General features: G+C 42.0%; 1 protein-coding gene across 6 annotated transcripts in view; it reads right to left on the bottom strand.

The window, feature by feature from the left end:
• Nucleotides 1–18,027, bottom strand: part of SULF1 (sulfatase 1) — a 136,758-nt gene that overhangs the window by 22,606 nt on the left and 96,125 nt on the right. For all 6 annotated transcript variants that reach the window (XM_087825427.1, XM_087825430.1, XM_087825426.1 and 3 more), the window contains 6 exons: nt 15,772–15,941; nt 7,231–7,381; nt 6,125–6,300; nt 4,564–4,692; nt 4,233–4,289; nt 3,330–3,459 (listed from right to left, as the gene is read on the bottom strand). In XM_087825427.1, the coding sequence (XP_087681553.1) occupies nt 3,330–3,459; nt 4,233–4,289; nt 4,564–4,692; nt 6,125–6,300; nt 7,231–7,381; nt 15,772–15,941 (813 nt within the window). The remainder of the gene's footprint in view (nt 1–3,329; nt 3,460–4,232; nt 4,290–4,563; nt 4,693–6,124; nt 6,301–7,230; nt 7,382–15,771; nt 15,942–18,027) is intronic.

Raw genomic sequence — 18,027 nt, 5'->3', positions numbered from 1 at the left:
GGAACATGGAGTGAACAGGCATAGGTTCTGACTTTGGGTTTGTAGCTTAGGTCTTTAACTAGAAGATTTCTAAGGCCCCTGCACCTCTGGCATTCTTTAATTCGGGGCCTGTGGTTCTTAACCCTTTTGAAAAATGCTGATGCCTTGGCCTCACTTCTGGACCTTGTGATCTGATTGGTCTGGCTGGGTTGAGGTTGTGCATCAATATTTTCAAAAGTTCCCCACGTGATTCTGATGTGCAGCCAGAATGGAGCATTACAGGTCTATGTTCTCTGTTGAGCCAGTCTTCTCAGACAGAAGTTGAGATTTGCAAGTGTGTGTGTGTGTGTGTGTGTGTGTAATGTGTGTGTAGAGTGTCTGTACATAGATGTGCTAAGGGTGTAATTCCAGCTGAGAGAGTGCTGGGAATTCACACTTGGCCTCATATTAATTCAGAAACATAGAAGTAATGTGCACACATGTCCACACTGTCTCATTTAGTCCCTGCTGGCTGTTCTGCTCACACAGTGGAGAAGGGATGCCAAATGTCTGGGATTCCAGCCCGTTTCCATTCCCTGCTGGTTTCCTAGGAATGAAGACGACAGGTAAGACGGCCTGGCACAACCCACCACTCATCATTCGCACACTGCTTTACAGTTCATCCAGCCCTGTACACGTATGATAAGACTTTATCTCCTAAGACAGATTAATTTTCTTCATTTTAGAGATAGAAAACCTGAGACTCAGGAGAAATGAAGTGTCTGGTCCAAGAACGCACCACTAAAAAACAGTCGATGCCAATATTCTAACCCAAACCTTGTGATTTCAATATTTGTCTTTTTAAAATTTACTTTACTTCATGCATCCACATTGATCCTACCACACAATTCTTAGGCGACCAGGCGCTGAGGGGAGTGGGTGAGGGCACACATTATCTCTTCGGGGATTAAGAGTAAAGAGAACGGGGTTAATATTACTGATTTTTCCTCTACACCCCATGGAGGGTCAAATCAAAGAAAAGATTGTGTTGCCTTTGAATGAAGGCAGTTACCCTCAGTTAAATGAAGAGACGCAGGGCACAGCCCAGGTGTGAAATCAGTGTCAAGAGAGGAGATTCCAAGCAAGTTAGTTCTAGCCTTCACTGTCGCCTTGATCCTGAACAATACAATCTCATTATTCTGAACCTTTTTCTTCCCTTTTTAAAGGTCAGTGATATTGTAACTAAAAAGGTAATCTTCAAAGTAGCCAGGAGAGGGGAGAAAAAAGGCCAAAATATCAAGATTCCATAGAACACAACTAAGCTATGTCAGGTATGACCTACAGGTTCAACGATCGCCTTGAGGACGCTCCACTTTTTCTTGAAGTTCTGACTCTTAAAGATATCACCTTCGGGGGCATAGTCGAATTTCTTATTCCATGACTTCAGGCCCTTCTAAAAGAGGTCACTGCTAAAGTGCTCATATATTCATGTGACAGAATCTAAATGCAAACTGCTTAACACAGAAATGAAGCAGCAGAGGAAAATTCCCGGCAGCCAGATATCGAGGCATCTCATGGAGGCAAAACAAGCTTAGAAAAATATGAAGGAGCAAAGTGAAGTTTTTAGCATAGCACCCAGCGCATGTGTGAAGAGCTTGGGTCAAGGTATCAGGAACGCGTTAATGCTCCATTCGTCCTTTAGAGCATATATTCAAATTTCAGCACAAGCCCTACGGAGAGGTTTACAAAACTGTATCCTGAAAGGTAGGCTGTGTACCTTATTCTCAAATGGCAACAGTGCTGGCCACTTGGCTAAAATAGTCACAGGGTCACCCATTTGCACGAGATATATTTAACACCAAACATGTCCAGCTACCGAATAGAAGTAAATTAGCCCATTGAGGCTGGCTCACAGAAGTCATCCTAGAACTACAAAACAATGCCTAGGTTTCAGTCATAATAATACTTAGAGCTTCCATAAGACGGGTTTGAGGACTTCAAATTAAAATATAATGAATAGGTCTAAGCTTCTCCACTAAACACTTGAAAATTAAGACTTACTAGAATACCGCGAAGGCCTGGTGTTATCCCTTCCTTCAACAGCCCTGCACTCACCCTTTTCTGTTTCCAAGGAATCCCTGTGCACAAAAGGCACGAGGAAATACAGAGAGCAGGAAGATCAAGTTGTTTATTATGAAAGTCTCTTCAATAAGCTGGGTACTGTATAAATAAAAAGAGTGCAATGAATGAGGCCGTCTTACTAACAACTGGGCTCCTCGTTTCATGTGTCTGATACCTTGAACTGGTGCTGGCTAATTGTGTGGGTAGCTAGAGGTCAGAGAGGTTTTTTAAAAAGGGATTTATGGAAGATTTGCACCCTCCTCACCTCGTTAATGTAACTTACCTTGGAGGGCAGCACGTGGCCTGAGTTTTTGAATGAGGCAACTCATTTGGATTCTGCCTCTGCCACTCACCAGCTGCCTGTTGGTAAAACGGTGAGGCCAATGCCTGCCTCACTCCGCAGAGGTGACGATTAAATCGAGCTAGTGCACAGAAAACCCCGTTGCACAGTGCCTCACGTAAGACAAATGCTCAATAAGTGTTAGTTATTTTTCTCTTTCCTCTGATTTTGGTCTAAGTTGCAGTGAGTGTCTTAGGCAGAAGTTCACTTCCTCTCATTGTGACATGGCATTTCTCTGAGCTAGCAGAGACTTTAATCAAGAGTGCTTAAAATAGATTGTGTTCGTATGTTTTCACTTTCCTTGAAAACAGGTCTGTGTTAATTCATCACCTGATATTTCTTTAGTTCTTATTGATATAGTCGGTGCTCTGGGTAGCCCTGAATTCTATACTAATATTTTTATTAATGAAGATGGCTCATTCTAATGACATATTTGAGGTCACAGAGTTTGGCCCCCTCTCTGAGTTAGATGACGTCTCACTTTAGTCCAGCATAGGAAGACCCCATCACGTCTGTTGGGGCTCAACATCTACCCATGAACTTGACTAAGCACCTTTTCAAACCCATCTTGATGACCAGTTAAAAAGAGCCCCAAGTCTCTGATCTTTCTAACCGGGCTACCACTTCATGTGTCTGGTATCTTGAATGGGGGTTGGCTAATTGGGTGGATAGCTAGAACTCTCTCCGAGAGCACCATCTCTTTTAACTGGAGGAAGCCTAAGCAGTGATGAGGAGGCCTCACTTGGGCCAGTTAGACAATACTCAGTCAGGAGAGAGGTGTCACTGTGAGCACTCCATGACTGCTATGACAAGTTTGTTTATATGTAAATGTACATTATATGTTGAAAATCTTTTAAATTAGAAATGGAGAAGCACGTGCGTGCTGGTGAAGAAAAGCTGAGTCACTCACCTGCCCAGGTTGTTCACAGGCTGTCTGGTACCTGGCCTGCTGGCATAGTTCTTTGACCCTCTCGTATTTGGGCAAATGATTTGACTGTTGAATGTTCTTGTTGGATTCTTCTTTCTTACGTAGAAATTTCCTTTCACAGAAAGGGAAAAGCTTCTTATGTGAGAAGTGATCTGAGTTACCCTCCCTACGACCTGCCTGTTCTCTTTCTCTTCCCTGTCACATAACTCCACAATCTTCAAACAGCAAGAAATAGATGCTAAGGCTCTGACCATAGGAGTTCAACATTTTATGAGTCCCTTGTGACGAGATGGGTACTATGAAGATGAAAGGTCAGGGTAGGAGGAATCATTTCACCTCAAAGCATTAATTTCAAAACGTTGGACATATATGTTTAGCTTCATAGCAGGCTCAACATTTTTTGTTAAGAAGCAATTATAGAAATGCTTTCTCTCAATGGGTGTATGGAGAAAAACAAAGACATTGAGCATTATAAATCTAAAGGGGAAATCCAGAAGCAACTATGGAAATAATCACAATCTCAAGTGTTTGTGTATTTAAAACTAAGAATGGCGCGTCAGGAAAAGTGCCAGGTAGGACTTGGGAAGGATGGTTAAGAAAGTCCATTGACTGGTCCAATTAGGAACCAAAGCTGAGAAAGCAGCAGTAAAATCCACAGCCATGTAAAGGCTTTGGTCCCATCTTATGAGAATTTATTCTTTACAATTCTGATGCAACAATCATATGATGCTGGCCAGCAAAGAATGACTAACAAACCATTCAATTTTGATACTAAACTTATGAAATCTGTGGGCTTAATAAACCAAAATAAAGGGAAAAATACCCAGCAGGGAGAGCTACCCACTAGGACTGGTTCCCAGAAGCACCCCAGGAACCAATAATTACCCTCTTTCCACGAGGAATGTATCACGCCAAATTTTGGCCTTTTTGTTTGTTCGAAACCTGCAAGCAAAATAATAATATTTACAGTTGGCATCTGGACGCCTTTCCAAACGGATCTGTGTTAACAGTTTATTTAAAGGAACACCTCTCACTTCCCGCAGACCATGACTGTGTCTCCATCAATAAGCTATATACAAACAACCAAGAAATTCTCAGCTCGGCGTGATCCATGTGGGCAAAGAAAGCTATTTGGCTTCTACCTCCTTCAGCTGCTGGCTGGCTCTGGGAGCCAGTGTGCTTTTGGGGGTGGCTGTAGGAAACAAAATTGACACACCTGTTCCCTGGCTTTTCCAGGTCCAGAAGTTTGAGGACAGACTTGCCATCCACATCAGGAGGTGGGTCGAGCCCAGCGATGTCCAGGATCGTAGGGGCCAGGTCAATGTTTAGAACGATCTGTGGGACTCTGCAACAGGACAGATGGTTATGCTCCAGACTCAACACCAGTGGAGGGTGGCAAGTAGGGTGGTTTTCTCCACACCATGACTTATTGCATTGGCCTTCAGAGCCTCTCCCCTTTCACCCGGTCTCCTAGGGATGGGAGCTGCATTTGGTCAAGGAGGTTAAGTGGTCAGCACTGGCTATTTCAAGGGTGACCGGAGAGATTCCCAGTCCCCTGAGCTCTGGCCACACTGTCACACAAATCGTGGCCTGATATTGGTTTTTGTAGGATGCATACTTTCTTCTAAAACCCAATAGCCCATAACTTCTCTGTTAAACCAAGGCTTTAAAATCAACTTCTATATTGGATTGAATGCAAGAGACAGATCATGTATTATAGAAATCTACACTTGAAACCTATATAATCTTATTAACCAACGTCACCCCAATAAATTTAATAAAAAAATAATCAACTTCTAAGGAAAGGCACAAGGTTTTTACAGTTGAATCCAATCCATGCCTCATAGACTTTCAAACATAAAGATTAGATTTGACAATTCCTAAGGCGTTTCCAATGATCTGAAGAGACATAATAATATTATTCCTAGAAACCCTTCTTACTGCCATCACCTTCTCCCCAAGAGGTGGTGGAGTCCAGCACATGGATGAGATTCAGATATCTAGGTTCTGGGCCCCAACACTGCTAGTTCCAGGATCAGGGACTCTGAGAGGCACCGATGCTGTCTGTTGAGTTTCTTCATTATTAAATCAGGGGTCCAGGCTACATGCTCTGTAAGGGCCCTTCCAGCTTTTGAATTCTACTTGCACTCTTTTCTTTCACTCTTTCCACAATTGTTTCATGCACAAGTTCTCATTTTATACATAACATCCTATTGTGATTGGCAGGGCATGTGAAACCCATTTTATGATGGGAAAAGAGAGACACAATGAGGTGCAGTGGCTTGTCTAAGGTGATAGGAATAGGAATACAGCTCTAGTCCTTTAGGCTTCTTTTCTTTGAAAAAAATTATGCTTTTAAAAATTTATTTAAAAAATTCTTTTATAGTAATAATAAAAATACTAAGAGGATGGATGGCACTTAATGTTTTTTAAAAAGACAGTGTATCTCTGATTCAAAGAAAGTAAGGGTGATGTTACTAATGATCATATCACGTATCTGTGTACACAGGCCCACATGACATGGCTTCTGGTCAATTTGAGAGAACTAATCATCGATCTAGCTATTTTTCCTTTCACTTTAAATAGTATATTTAAGTTAAATTAACATGTGGCGACGGTGGGGGGGAGGTGTAGATTTTCGTCTTCTAAATTACCAACCTACATACACCCTTTTTTGTTTTGGATGAAAGGAAACCAGACACTGAGATTGGTAATCGAATTATCTCAGATGCACATGAGCCACGACAGCTGAACATTGCAAACAGAGAAATACATACATTGATCCAGGCTCTACACTTGGCCCACGAATAAAGAAAGGCACACGGATATCAAAATCATATGGCATGGATTTCCCCTTGACCAGTCCGAACTGCCCAATATGGTAACCGTGGTCAGCGGTGTAAATGATATACGTGTTCTCCAGCTCCCCCGTTTCCACCAGCATGTTATACAGCTGAAACACAGAACAGGGACAAGTCAGAAGTAATTGTGATGGCTTGAGACTGCAACAGCATTGCAATGATTCCCCCTAAATCTTTTTCTCATTATTTTTAAAAGGCAAGAGTTGTTTTAATAAGACCTACAAATGCAAACGTTAACCACATTTTCTTGTTGCCTACAATCCTGGAGGAAAAAAGTCCAATAATACAGTTGAAAAGTAACATTTCTGAATCGGGCCCATGCTACTTAAAAGTCTTTGTTCACCTATTGGAAAGAAAAAAACCACACCCAGAAAGCAACCTGCACCACCAAACTTATAGGTTTTACTTTGAAAAATTTGTTGTTAAAGCAAATTTTAATATCAGTCTTATTACAGCTAGTATCAAGGGTTAAAAACAGGCTGCTTCTGAGCCTAATCCAGCTAGAACTAGCCTTTAGGCAGTTCTTGCTTGGTTTATGCTATGTTTTAAAATTCATGAAATTTCAAATAAAATTTTTGCATTTTTGGCTTCTTTTCAAAAGTCAGAAGACTTGACAATACTGGATTCACATTTCTACATGGCAAAAATTAGTTGGCTCTGAGTAGCTGCTCTTTGCTTTAGATGGAACACTTAATTTCAAGTCCACCACAATCCTCACCACTCCCTATTGCCTTATACTGGACCTGCTTTAGTTATTTACATTATTTGCTTAATTCCTGAAGGTATTTGTGGATGTAACCCTTAATTTGCTTTGATTTTTATCTCCTCTCTGCTACTGGCTGCATAGAACCAAGCCTGGAGAGGTAACAGAGGGAGCATAAGATAAGGGAGGGCTGATAAGTTTTCTTTCTCACTTCTCTCTCAAAAAAAAAAACCCTAAACAAAACAACAACAACAACAAAACAGGAGGGACAAGAATGGGAAGTTGGATCAAAACCTGTGAGGCAAGTTCATGTGCTTACCCTTTCCACAGAGTCATCCACTGACATCAAAGTCTGAAGCCTTTTGCGGTGTAGAACGTTTGTGAACTCCATGTGGATGGGCAGCATGGGCCCCGTGTACTGCATAATCCAGTGTTTATCCATATTCGGTGCATAGTTATAACTAGGAGTTCTGAAAATATCCAGAAAAGAGTCTTATTATGTCTTTTTTTAGTTTCTTAGAGAAATACATCAAGTTAAAGGTTGTGAAATTATCATTTAGGAAAGATAATTGAGACTCTGCTGAAGTATTTTCCTCTCCCAAGTGTTTTGTCTCTGTGAACTTAGGAGGATCTGAAGTCTTCACCGCCCCAAGCAGCACACATCCTCTGAAGGTATATGGGTTCAAACTTATAAAACCGAGACTGGCAGCTAAAAATCTAATTAGTGGAAGTTCATTTGGGTTCACTGAACAAAATGTGTGGAAACACAAAATGATTACGGTAATATTACAAATCTACAGATAAAACTCGGTAGTGTAGAAGGGAATGTTCTCATGGTGATGTTAACTCATAAAATTTTATTGCTAATTAGGCTATTAAATGTGTTCACAAATATGTGGAATGATGAATCATAATTTCAACACATTTTTTCTCTCTTGGATTTACTAGGGTGTTTTGTAGATTATTAATTATATGGGGTGGGCAAAAGTAGGTTTATAGTTGTTTGTATGGAAATAATATGATAATTAAGTAATAAGATGTACTCACAACTGTAAATCCCCTTTGCCCACCCCTGTATATCTAGCCTGTATGAGTTTTTCTCATTCCTAACCTTGTATATAGATAGATACCGTTAATTTAATTGGATCTACTGGAATTATAACCAAGTATACTCTGCAATATACATGCTTACCAATGAAGTTGTTCATTTTATAGATAAATCAGTAGAGATGCAAGGCATAATTTTTGTTAACTACAAAGAAGTGGGTCCCAGTTTTCTAGGGCAGGTCAGTTCAAGCATTCTATAATGTATTGCAGAAATCTCAGTGGCACCCCATACTTTCCATTGGGGACCCACAAAATATATCACCTTCCCTTTGAAGTTTTACCCAACTCCCGCAACCAGTAGATGCCGCCACCTCATATTCCCAAAGAATATATCTATGCTACAGCAATTCTCACACTATTATTTGTGTATATTTGACCTCTCCATCACACTCTAATGAACTTGAACCTTCTCCTTAGATTTTATGAAGCGTGTAGAAGCAGTTTGATACTAAAACTTAGCCTGTGTCCAGTACTGTGCTGTTTTATGTACATTAACTCCTTTAATTATCTCAGCTCTTCTGGAAATACGTTTATCATTCCCATTTCACAGCTGAGAAAACTGAGGTTTAGCAAAGTTAAATAATTTCTTCAGATCAACAAAGTTAGCAGGTAAAGAACCAGGACTCAATTCCAAAGCCCATTTCCTTTAATGAAATGAAAAAAAAGTGGAGCGAGGGCTGCTTCCTACCTCCAAGATTGCTTTTCACATGAACCACACTTTCACAAATAGCCAATCTCACAGAAAAAGCAACAGTCGATGTTGACTGAAAAATCTGACTACCATCTCTACCTGTTCTGGGAGGATCCTATCAGTGGAAGATTGTGCATAATGATGACTGAAGGTGACTTTGTGGCATTATTTATACTATAAGACCAGAGAAACCATCAGTCATGCAAGCCCACTTTTGTGGCCTGGGCCATTTCCAGGCACACTGAGCTGTATAAATGCCACTTGTCATTTACATTTTCGTCTGCCAGTGGATTTGCAGAACCCCTCTTTTGAGAGTTGAGAATGCTGCGTTGGTACCACTGGCCTTCTTGGAACGAAACACGAACCTCATGTTCTGCATGGATGCTGGTTAACCTGCAGACCTCCAACAACTCAAAAGCCAAGATAACACCGAGCACAGAAGACACTGTACAACTGATGCTCAGAAGTGTAAAATCAACTCCCCTTTAAAGAGACAGACTTGTACAGAGAGAGAAGCTGGTGTGGCTCAATTTGCTCCCCTGTAAATGGGGATAAAAACACCTCTCTTAAAAAGCTCTTTGGAGGAACAACTTTATCTGTCTGTCTGCCTGTATTTATATATCTATATTCTATGTACCTACTTACCTCTATCACTTAACAGTGCCTAGAACAGAGGAAGCATGAGTTTCCTACATAAGCCAGTAAACAGACATATTTTATATAAGTATATAAAATATATAAGTATATAAGTATATAAATATACTGGGTTGAAAAAATCCTGTAGCATTAAAAAACAAACAAACTCTTCAGCTATCACCTGCCATTCTTCTTACGAGAAACTTCCAATATAAATCTCTTCTCTTTTACCAAGCAAAAGGCTCATGAACCAAATGGTCCCACGTTTTGCCTGAAAGGGTTCCTCGTATCTGAATCAGACTTGTATCTCAGGAGCTTGTGTGGTAGGAAAGGACGTCAGCCTGAGTTTCTTATTCTCCACGCAGCACGTCGAGTTACAAACAGGATTAGATTAAGTGGCTGAGGAGGAGAGAGGGGGCTTCTAAACCCCATTGAAAAGGGATTTTCACCCGTGGGGGTAGGTTGAGGTCAGAGAAACATAGCAAGTTGGCCGTGAAAGGTCCCAAACCATTTACTGATACGTACCCTGGAAAAGAGAACACGGCTATAAAGATTACACAGGGTTTCTTCATAATACCTAAACATCCTCCTCTGACTGCCTTTGATGTTGGTTCGCCTTAATTTTAAAATAAATCTAGCTGACTTTTTTAAAACCGCAAAACCTCAACACAAATAAAAATTACAATAGGGAACTGAAACTCGGGCTCACAGTGGGCAAATTATATCTTCCACCGGTTACCTTGATGTGCTTGGCAAGGCTCCACCTCACTTGGAGGAACAGCAAATTACAAGCCTCAAATTGGACTCCCGGATTTACAGAATGACATATGTTAAACCTGGCTTATATTAAAAGGGAGAGTTCAGGTCAGTTGTCAAAGCTGTACTCCCTGCCTTTTTTTCCCCCTCTTAAATTCTGGATGTGGGAGATGACCCCCAGCTCTGGGGCTGAAATCCCAGGTGGGATCCCAGCAGGGGGCGGAGAGGGGGGTATGCATTTGCCTTTTAAAGGAAGACAGACTGCCACTGCTTCCCACAGCACAGCAGCTGTTCAGGGACCTGCAGGTGGAAGGTCAGGGGTCACTGAAATTGACAATGTTGTTGAAAAGCGATCTTTTGCCAAAGGCCTGTGGTTGCCTCCTGCTGGGGTCTGCCAAATTCCTGGAAGATGCAGCCTTCTGTTCCCCCAGTGATAATTAAGGATTGTTTCCCTAACTAAGAATTGACTTATAATTATTCAAACCCACTGGAGCGGTCAGCTGGAACACAAGCCAATGAAAGAAGCAGGGAATTGTTTTAAGGAAAAGTGGAAAACTGCATATACAATGGTTCCAGAATGTTTTGAAATCAGACCCCAGTTCTCATCCTCGCCCTGTTACTTACTAGTGTGTGATCCTGGGCAACTTTTTCCTCTAAGCCTCTGTTTCCTTATCTATGTAATGGGTATAACAACTTCTAAGAGTTCTTGTGAGGGTTAAAGGGATTTCAGTGACTGAGAGAACAAATCCTTGGGACCACATTATACCCACACTTACGGGTACCTGGGAAAGAGCTCATTGCCTAGCTTATTTGATTGTTGTAGCAACCCTGAGGGGCAGGCAGGGCATCTTAGTCCCGCTTTACAAACGAGAAAGTGAAGTGGACAGAAAATAATATGTGGTGAGGCCAGTGCTCCTTCCATGATGTCACAATGACCACAGTCCACAGGAAGCGCCTCAAAATCCCAGTCATCAAAAGGAGAACTGATACACACAGTTCTTTCTATGAAAAAGTAGGTCCTGAAATCCTCAGCCTTCATCCTGATTTAAAACATTAGCAGATTCTGCTTCCCATTCAGATACCTCCCACCAGATGCTGAGCGTCTACTTTTGTTGCAAATACAGAATATGATCTGTCTCTGCAAGGCATCCTGGATGCATCAGCAGGAAGGTAGGTAACACTGCCTATGTGCTTTGACATTCAGAGGACAAAGGACCAATTTGTTGTTTTTGAGTTTCTGTTGCTTCCCTGAAAATAAAGAGGAAAAAGAAAAACAAACATCCGTGTGAGTTATAGTCACATGTGCCTGGGCTCTTGAGACTTTCTGTTGTCTCTTCAGGTACAAATTTTGCCCCGAACTGCGCACTCCAGACCTTACTCTCTCAAGAAAACATACCTATAGCCCTCAATAGACTATTCCAGTACTTGGCAGTGTTAACTTTTCCCGGCGAGCTTCCCTGCACATTGTTTATCTTTAGTCATTACTCGTTGGACTTTATTGCTCATCCAGTAGAGCACAGATCCTGTAGCCCACTGCATTTGTAAGTTCAACCTTCACCAGTGCCAATTCTCTTTGGCCTTTGAATCTCTTTCCCGTATTGCTTATTGACGTAACAGGAATAAGAATTCTGAGAATATTGTCACCCTTCTTTTTGATGGGTGGATATTTTTAGGAGAATAATTCTTACGAGCAAAGAACTAGTTTCAAGAAATGCATGTGTGGTAGATTAGATCCATACTTGGGGAAATGCAAAGAATTTAGCAGTTCATTCTTACCGTTGGTGGCCTTTGTTGTCACTAGTGAAAATAAATATATTTCTAGTGTGTTACAGTTGAACATGTGTTTTCTTCATTTGTTATTTAGTCTCAAACAACAACAAAAACCCTAATGGTCTAACTCTTAAAGGGTATTGGTAGCAGAACCGTCATTCCCTGAGAAATGAAATAGGTCTCAGTTCCCAGAATAAGCCAGTTGCACAGATTTAAGGCACACACTCAAAGCATTAAATTGGAAATTCTATACTTAATCCCCCAAGCCACACGATCTCAGCTTTCACTAAAATTGAACTTACTTAATTGACTTTGTGGAGATATTCCCCACATGAGTTCAAATGTCTTTACTTAGGTAAAATTGAACACATGCAGAATAACACCAAATGATCTTGATGATAGCTATATCATCAAACTAATTTAAAGAGTCTTCTAACAATGTTGCAAACGCCGATTAGAATTTTGCCAATACCTACATAGGAACCACTTCTAATACTAATTGTGACTTTGATGGGTACTGAGCAGGTCTGGTGGGTAGATTACTTGGATCTAAGAGAATCCAGTTTTGGCTCCAGCTTTGCCCCTATCTATTTATGTGACCTGGGCAAAGCCATTTTGGGGTATTTTTTTATTATTATTAAAAAAAAGACTTTAAGTCTTCATTTTTTTAATCTAAAAATTTATGGAATTATACTATCTTTAGGTGTCCTTTTAATTCATAAAAACAATTATTTAACTATTTTTATATTATTTAAAAATGTTTTAATGTCAGCTAGTTGGAGGGGTTAACACCTTTATTCATTTGCTAAACAATGTGAGGTAGAGATGAGACAGTTCATCCTGCCTTCAGGACAGAGCTGCCTTCCATCACTCCAGGGCACCGTTTACATGGTATTTTGTGTGACTGCTGCCCCCTGGAGTTGTGCAATTGGACTTCAGGGGACTGGATGAGCAGGAAAGATAGAAGAACAGAGTGGAACACAGGAAAGGGGGCATTTAGTTCTGCCCAAATCAGAAAATTTTATAGAGAATTAAAAATTCTCTCATCTTCGAAAGAATTTCCCTTTATGTATTTGTGGAAGAAATGAAGTAAGAATGTGCAACTTCTTTTTAAGGCAAGACATGTCTTTCCAACTTTAGATAACAAAGGTGTTTCTCTGGAGGCTCACACAGAGACAGTTTTCCACCTAACATACCGTGTTTACCCGAAAGCTCCACCTTCAGAATGATTCTTGCATGTTAGTGGACATGGATTGTCCTACAGAGATTTTAGATTTCTCTTGAACCTGTGTATGCTCACACAGTGACATATTCCCAGGTATGGGAAGAAAGAGCAGTGCAACTAAAACAGAAAATAGTATTTTAACCTGATAGGGGCATCACTGGCAGGAAGGTGATATGGGAGCTCAGCATCTTCCCACTGAGTCATCCGGTAGGTCAGTGGAGTCCCCCTGTCATAGGTGCATATCATGACATCACTGAGGCCAGGAGAAAGAAGTTTTGTCAGAGCCAGAGTGAGGAGACAGCATTACTCTGAGGCTACTGGAGAGGTAACTTACTGAAAAGTACGACAGGGTCTTAGCCATAGCGAAGGACTTTGCGATAAGGATGGTTTTGTGTATTATTATTCGGGCAGCACCCTCAGATGTCTGAGGCCAGGAGCGGCTGGGCGATCGTCTGATTAAACAGCGCCTTTGTCACAAGTGGCTGGTAATCCGCTCTCGTTCTTAGTTGGTGGGCATAACCTCTAGCCTCGGTGTGTAAAGCCAACAAGCCACTGTTGGCCTGGCTTCCTTCCTTTGTTGGGAACGGCGAGCACCGTGGAAACATGATACATTCACTCCGGGCTGAGAGGGTCACGTAGCCATAACCCAAAGCCGGATGAAAGGCCTCTCAATAAGGCTTGACCACCAAGGAAGGTGACCTAAGGAAAGCGTCCATATCTCTCAGGTCCCCGCAGTGGGGCGAGTCTGCAGCTTCTTGCTGTTTCGCTGGGCCTGCCAGATATTTCTGCAGAGTACTTAGCTTCCATCCCTTCTCTCGAATGTGTTGCTAATGTGCTCGCTAAGGACACCGGCCATTCAGGAGCTCTGTGTGCCACAAATGGCAGCTTGTCTTCCATTTATCTCACTCCTTTTGTCTGAGGACTGAACTGTGAACCTGTGCTGTCACTCACGGTGACAAGAGCTGCACATTGACTCTCTTCAGCAGCAGCCAGGAGACCTTTACAACAAAGACGCCAGCAAGCCCAGGCTCTGAGGCCTGTGGGGAGACTGTGCATCTCCACTTTCTAGGGGCACCAACACCCACAGCTTAGCAGAAAATAGAAGCTCAGTCACTCAAACAACTATATGAATTTTCATTTTCTGTGGCTAAGATTGTTCTCCAAACTGGTGCTTGCCCATAGCACACATTTGTGCCTGGAGGAAATAACACAGCTATCTTGGTGTATCCTGTCCGCGTTTTCAGAATGGCCAGGTGCGGGAGACGCATCCCAATGTGAGTCTTAGCGTGTCAAGAGACTTGTCAAGTCACAATAGGCAAGTATCAACCTGTCATTTCTCTAGCTGCTTCCCCTAAACATTAAGTTGAACCAAGTAAAAAGATAAAACAAGAAAGAGCAGTGTTACGTGGTTCATCTTAACAGAAAGAATCAACCAGAACTAACATCAATGAAGTGACTTCCATGTCTCAGGCCCTATTTGGGGACTTCGGCTAGATTGCTTCTCTTGATTTCCATTCATGACATTGCTTCAAGGTGCTAGTACTGTCCCCATTTTACAGATGAGACAGGGGAACTTCTGAGAGGTTAAAGAAATTGCCCCAGACTTAGTGAGGGCAGTTGAGATGGGAACCCACTCTTGTGTGCCTCTAAGGCCTGAATACTTTTCCCTCTGCTATGTGTAGATTTCGCTTTATGAAATCGCTAGTAAGGCTCACAGGTGGTTCACTGACACTAAAGAACTACTGACACTATTTCCACGTAAAAATGACCAAGTCAGATATCAGGCCATACCTACTGAATGACTCCCAGTGACTCTGCTTACGGCTATATACAAATTCACTCAAGTCCTCAATATTCTGCTCGTTCCCTTTCTAGCTTTAACGCCCTACCCCACCATTACTTTCCTTGTGCCCATTCTCCACTTCCTAAGCCACATCTTAGATCACCTCATGTGGTGACCACTTGTCCAAGGGGGGAACTTTCAGCAAACCCAGAGCCAATGGCTCTGTGTGGAAGACCGTACTTTATTACAACAGGTAGGAAGAAAATGGGTCAACCGAGTCAAAAACAAAATCATGTTCTTTGCTGCCAAAGCACCCAGACTTTTCCACCCTTGGCTCCTGAGACCACTCAGCATAACAGTTCTCTGCTCTCAGTCCAGTCCCCCCAGTCTCCGTGCCTCCCCACCCTCTCCTGTCAAAAAGAAGCCGTGACCTGGGCAGACCTCTTGGGCAAGGCCCCTCCAGCTGCTTTCTGGAACAGTCCTAATTGCACTCTGCAGCAAAGCAGCCACAGTTTTCTCCTAGAAAATGAACATGTTTCTAGGACCAGACCGGGGTCACCACTCTGCTGCTATGGACAGCAAACTGCTTGATAATTATTATTGTTAGACTATATCATGAATATTAAGACAACTGAAGGGAACACTTGATAAAAATCGCCCCCTTCACTCTGCGTGCTTCTCTTCCTTTCCTTTTAGCCGCTTATAAATGCTGGAAATGTGATTCCTAATCAACCACCCAGACAAGGCCCTTGGTTTCAGGCCTGTTCTGAGGTGGCCCAGCAGAAGCTGGGGCTCCTGCTGCATGGAAGGAGGTGATGTGAGGAGAGAAGCAGGGTGGGGAGCAAAGAGAGGCCCGTGTTCAGCAGGTCCCGGAGCCGATGGTATTACTCACATGTGTTGGGAAGCATTGGGGTACAGTTTTGAAAACTGTGGGGCCGAGTCCTCGGGGCCGTGGGGCGCAGCGTGGCTGATCACCATCATAATGGGCCTATGGGGATACATTCTCTTAGACATTTTGAAGTAATTAATGCTCTCGTTAGTGATTAAGTCTGTGAAGTAGTCCTGAAACATACATTTGACACAAAACAGAAATTACAAAAGGTGACATTTATCAGATCACATTTGAATACTGCTTTCCTCAAAAGTGACTTCCTGAATGACAAGGGAAGGTCTAAAGCAGGAAGGGACACAGGACTTCCCAAGGCAGCAAGTCAGCTGCCAGGGACTTTCTAGGGTCGCTAGCTTGGTTACACGCAAATAATGTATTTTAAGTAATGCACAACTTAGTAATTAGGAAAGAAAAAGTCAAGTCCTGTTTGCCTAAGAGAATGATCAGATCTGGCAACCCAAATGCTGGGGCACATGAAACACCGGATACATATTTCATTCTCAGATTTCGTTGATGTAATCCATTGACAAAAATTTAATTACTTCAAGGGCAGGAAACACCCACACCCACTACAAATTCACAGTTCCAGAAAACACACACACACACACACACACACACACACACACACAAACAAACAAAAGGTCTTTTCTTTAAATTAAAAATTCACCTGTGGGAATTATACAATAATTGCCTTTGCCAAAATCTTGTTGCATGGAAAAAAGCTGCAGCATTTTATCAATTAATTTACTTGAAACACTAAATATGGGAAGCAGTTGATTTCCTGCGGATTATCCTCTGTTAATTGCACAACTAAAATGATACAGCTGCTGGGATTAGAGCCTGACTTGTTAATAAAATGACTTAACCCGAAGTCCCAGGGGCTGATGCAAGCCTATAAGGGGAAGGGAAGAAATGGAATGACAAGGAAAGAAAAGATGAAAACTTAAACCACCTGCCTAAGTGTGTGTCAATGGCCTGGAGCTCCAGCATAAACTGCAGAAAGTACCCGTTCAGCGTTCACAGTGGCAGAGGCTTCCAGGCATGACTAATCACATGTAGATTTAAGGACCACAACAGCTGCAAAAGCAGTGCCCAAGGGATGAAATCTGTGTCACATGTCATTGTTAGGACAAGTCCACAGGCTATCACCTTTTTCTATGGGAGTGTCTGTTTCATCAACCCTTTTCTCACTAAAAAAAAGATATATATTCTTTTTGGACACAGTTGTCTTTGACACTTAATCAGCTGTGGTAATGGGCAAGTTACGCCTATTTAGTCTTGGAAGGGAATCTTGATTACTTTGCTCTCCTTAGGACAACAGGGAAAGAAAGGTTAATAGCTTGAACAAGGAGCATGAAAAGCATCCCCACAGATAAAAAATGATAGTGGTGACAATCAGTGCACTTTGTAAGATGCAGCTCAAATATGCCTCCAAGGTAGGGACCTACCAGTTCTCAACTTTGATGAGTCTGGAAACCTATTAGCAAGGTTCGTGAATTCATTTGCATTCATTGTTTTCTCAAGGGTACAAAACAGGAGACTTACACCTTTTCTCCCACCAAGTCCCTGGTGCTCAAATCAGGCCAAGCATAAAGACAGCAAAGTGCCCAAATTCAATCAAGTTCCCTCTTTCTCCTTTCTAGCAGGTGGCTCTTTTGCAGGGACCTGTGCTAGACAGCAGATTCTCTGCTTCTTTTAGGTAAATGAGGAAGAGATGAGTATGGCTGGGAGGGAAGATGATATTTTAGGCTAATTAGCAGGCGAGATTCAAAGATATTTCCCCCTTCACTCCTGTGATCTTAAAGTTGTTTATTTACATCGGCAATCAGAGAACCCTTGGGAATTTTAAAGTCTAATCTAGGATCCATTTGTTAGAGGACCAAGGGGCATGTCAGTTCCAGTTTGTATGAACTGATTTGGAAATCCTAGGATTGATGGCTTTAGAGACACTTGTGGACTTGAGCTGCCATGGGACAGGTGTCCTTGTCTCCTAGCTAAGCTTGGTCAGACAGGAGTAAAGGGGAGGGGTGTGGGTTCCCAGCCTTTTATTATTTCACTTGTCTGCTCTCATTCTTACATCTAAATCTGAAGACAAAATTCACTTTCATCCCAATGAAAAGAAAAACAGTACAAGATGAACATTTGATTGTGTGGACAAGTCCTCTGGGTGTGGGAGGGAAACCAAAAATTATCACAAGACACAGTGGAGGCATCTATGATTTTCTTGATGATACTTTCATCAAAGGCTGATTGTGTTCT

This window comes from Miniopterus natalensis, chromosome 16 (assembly GCF_054644295.1).
Source record: "Miniopterus natalensis isolate mMinNat1 chromosome 16, mMinNat1.hap1, whole genome shotgun sequence".
NCBI lineage: Eukaryota > Metazoa > Chordata > Mammalia > Chiroptera > Miniopteridae > Miniopterus > Miniopterus natalensis.
This window is presented reverse-complemented; position numbering and strand designations above follow the sequence as displayed.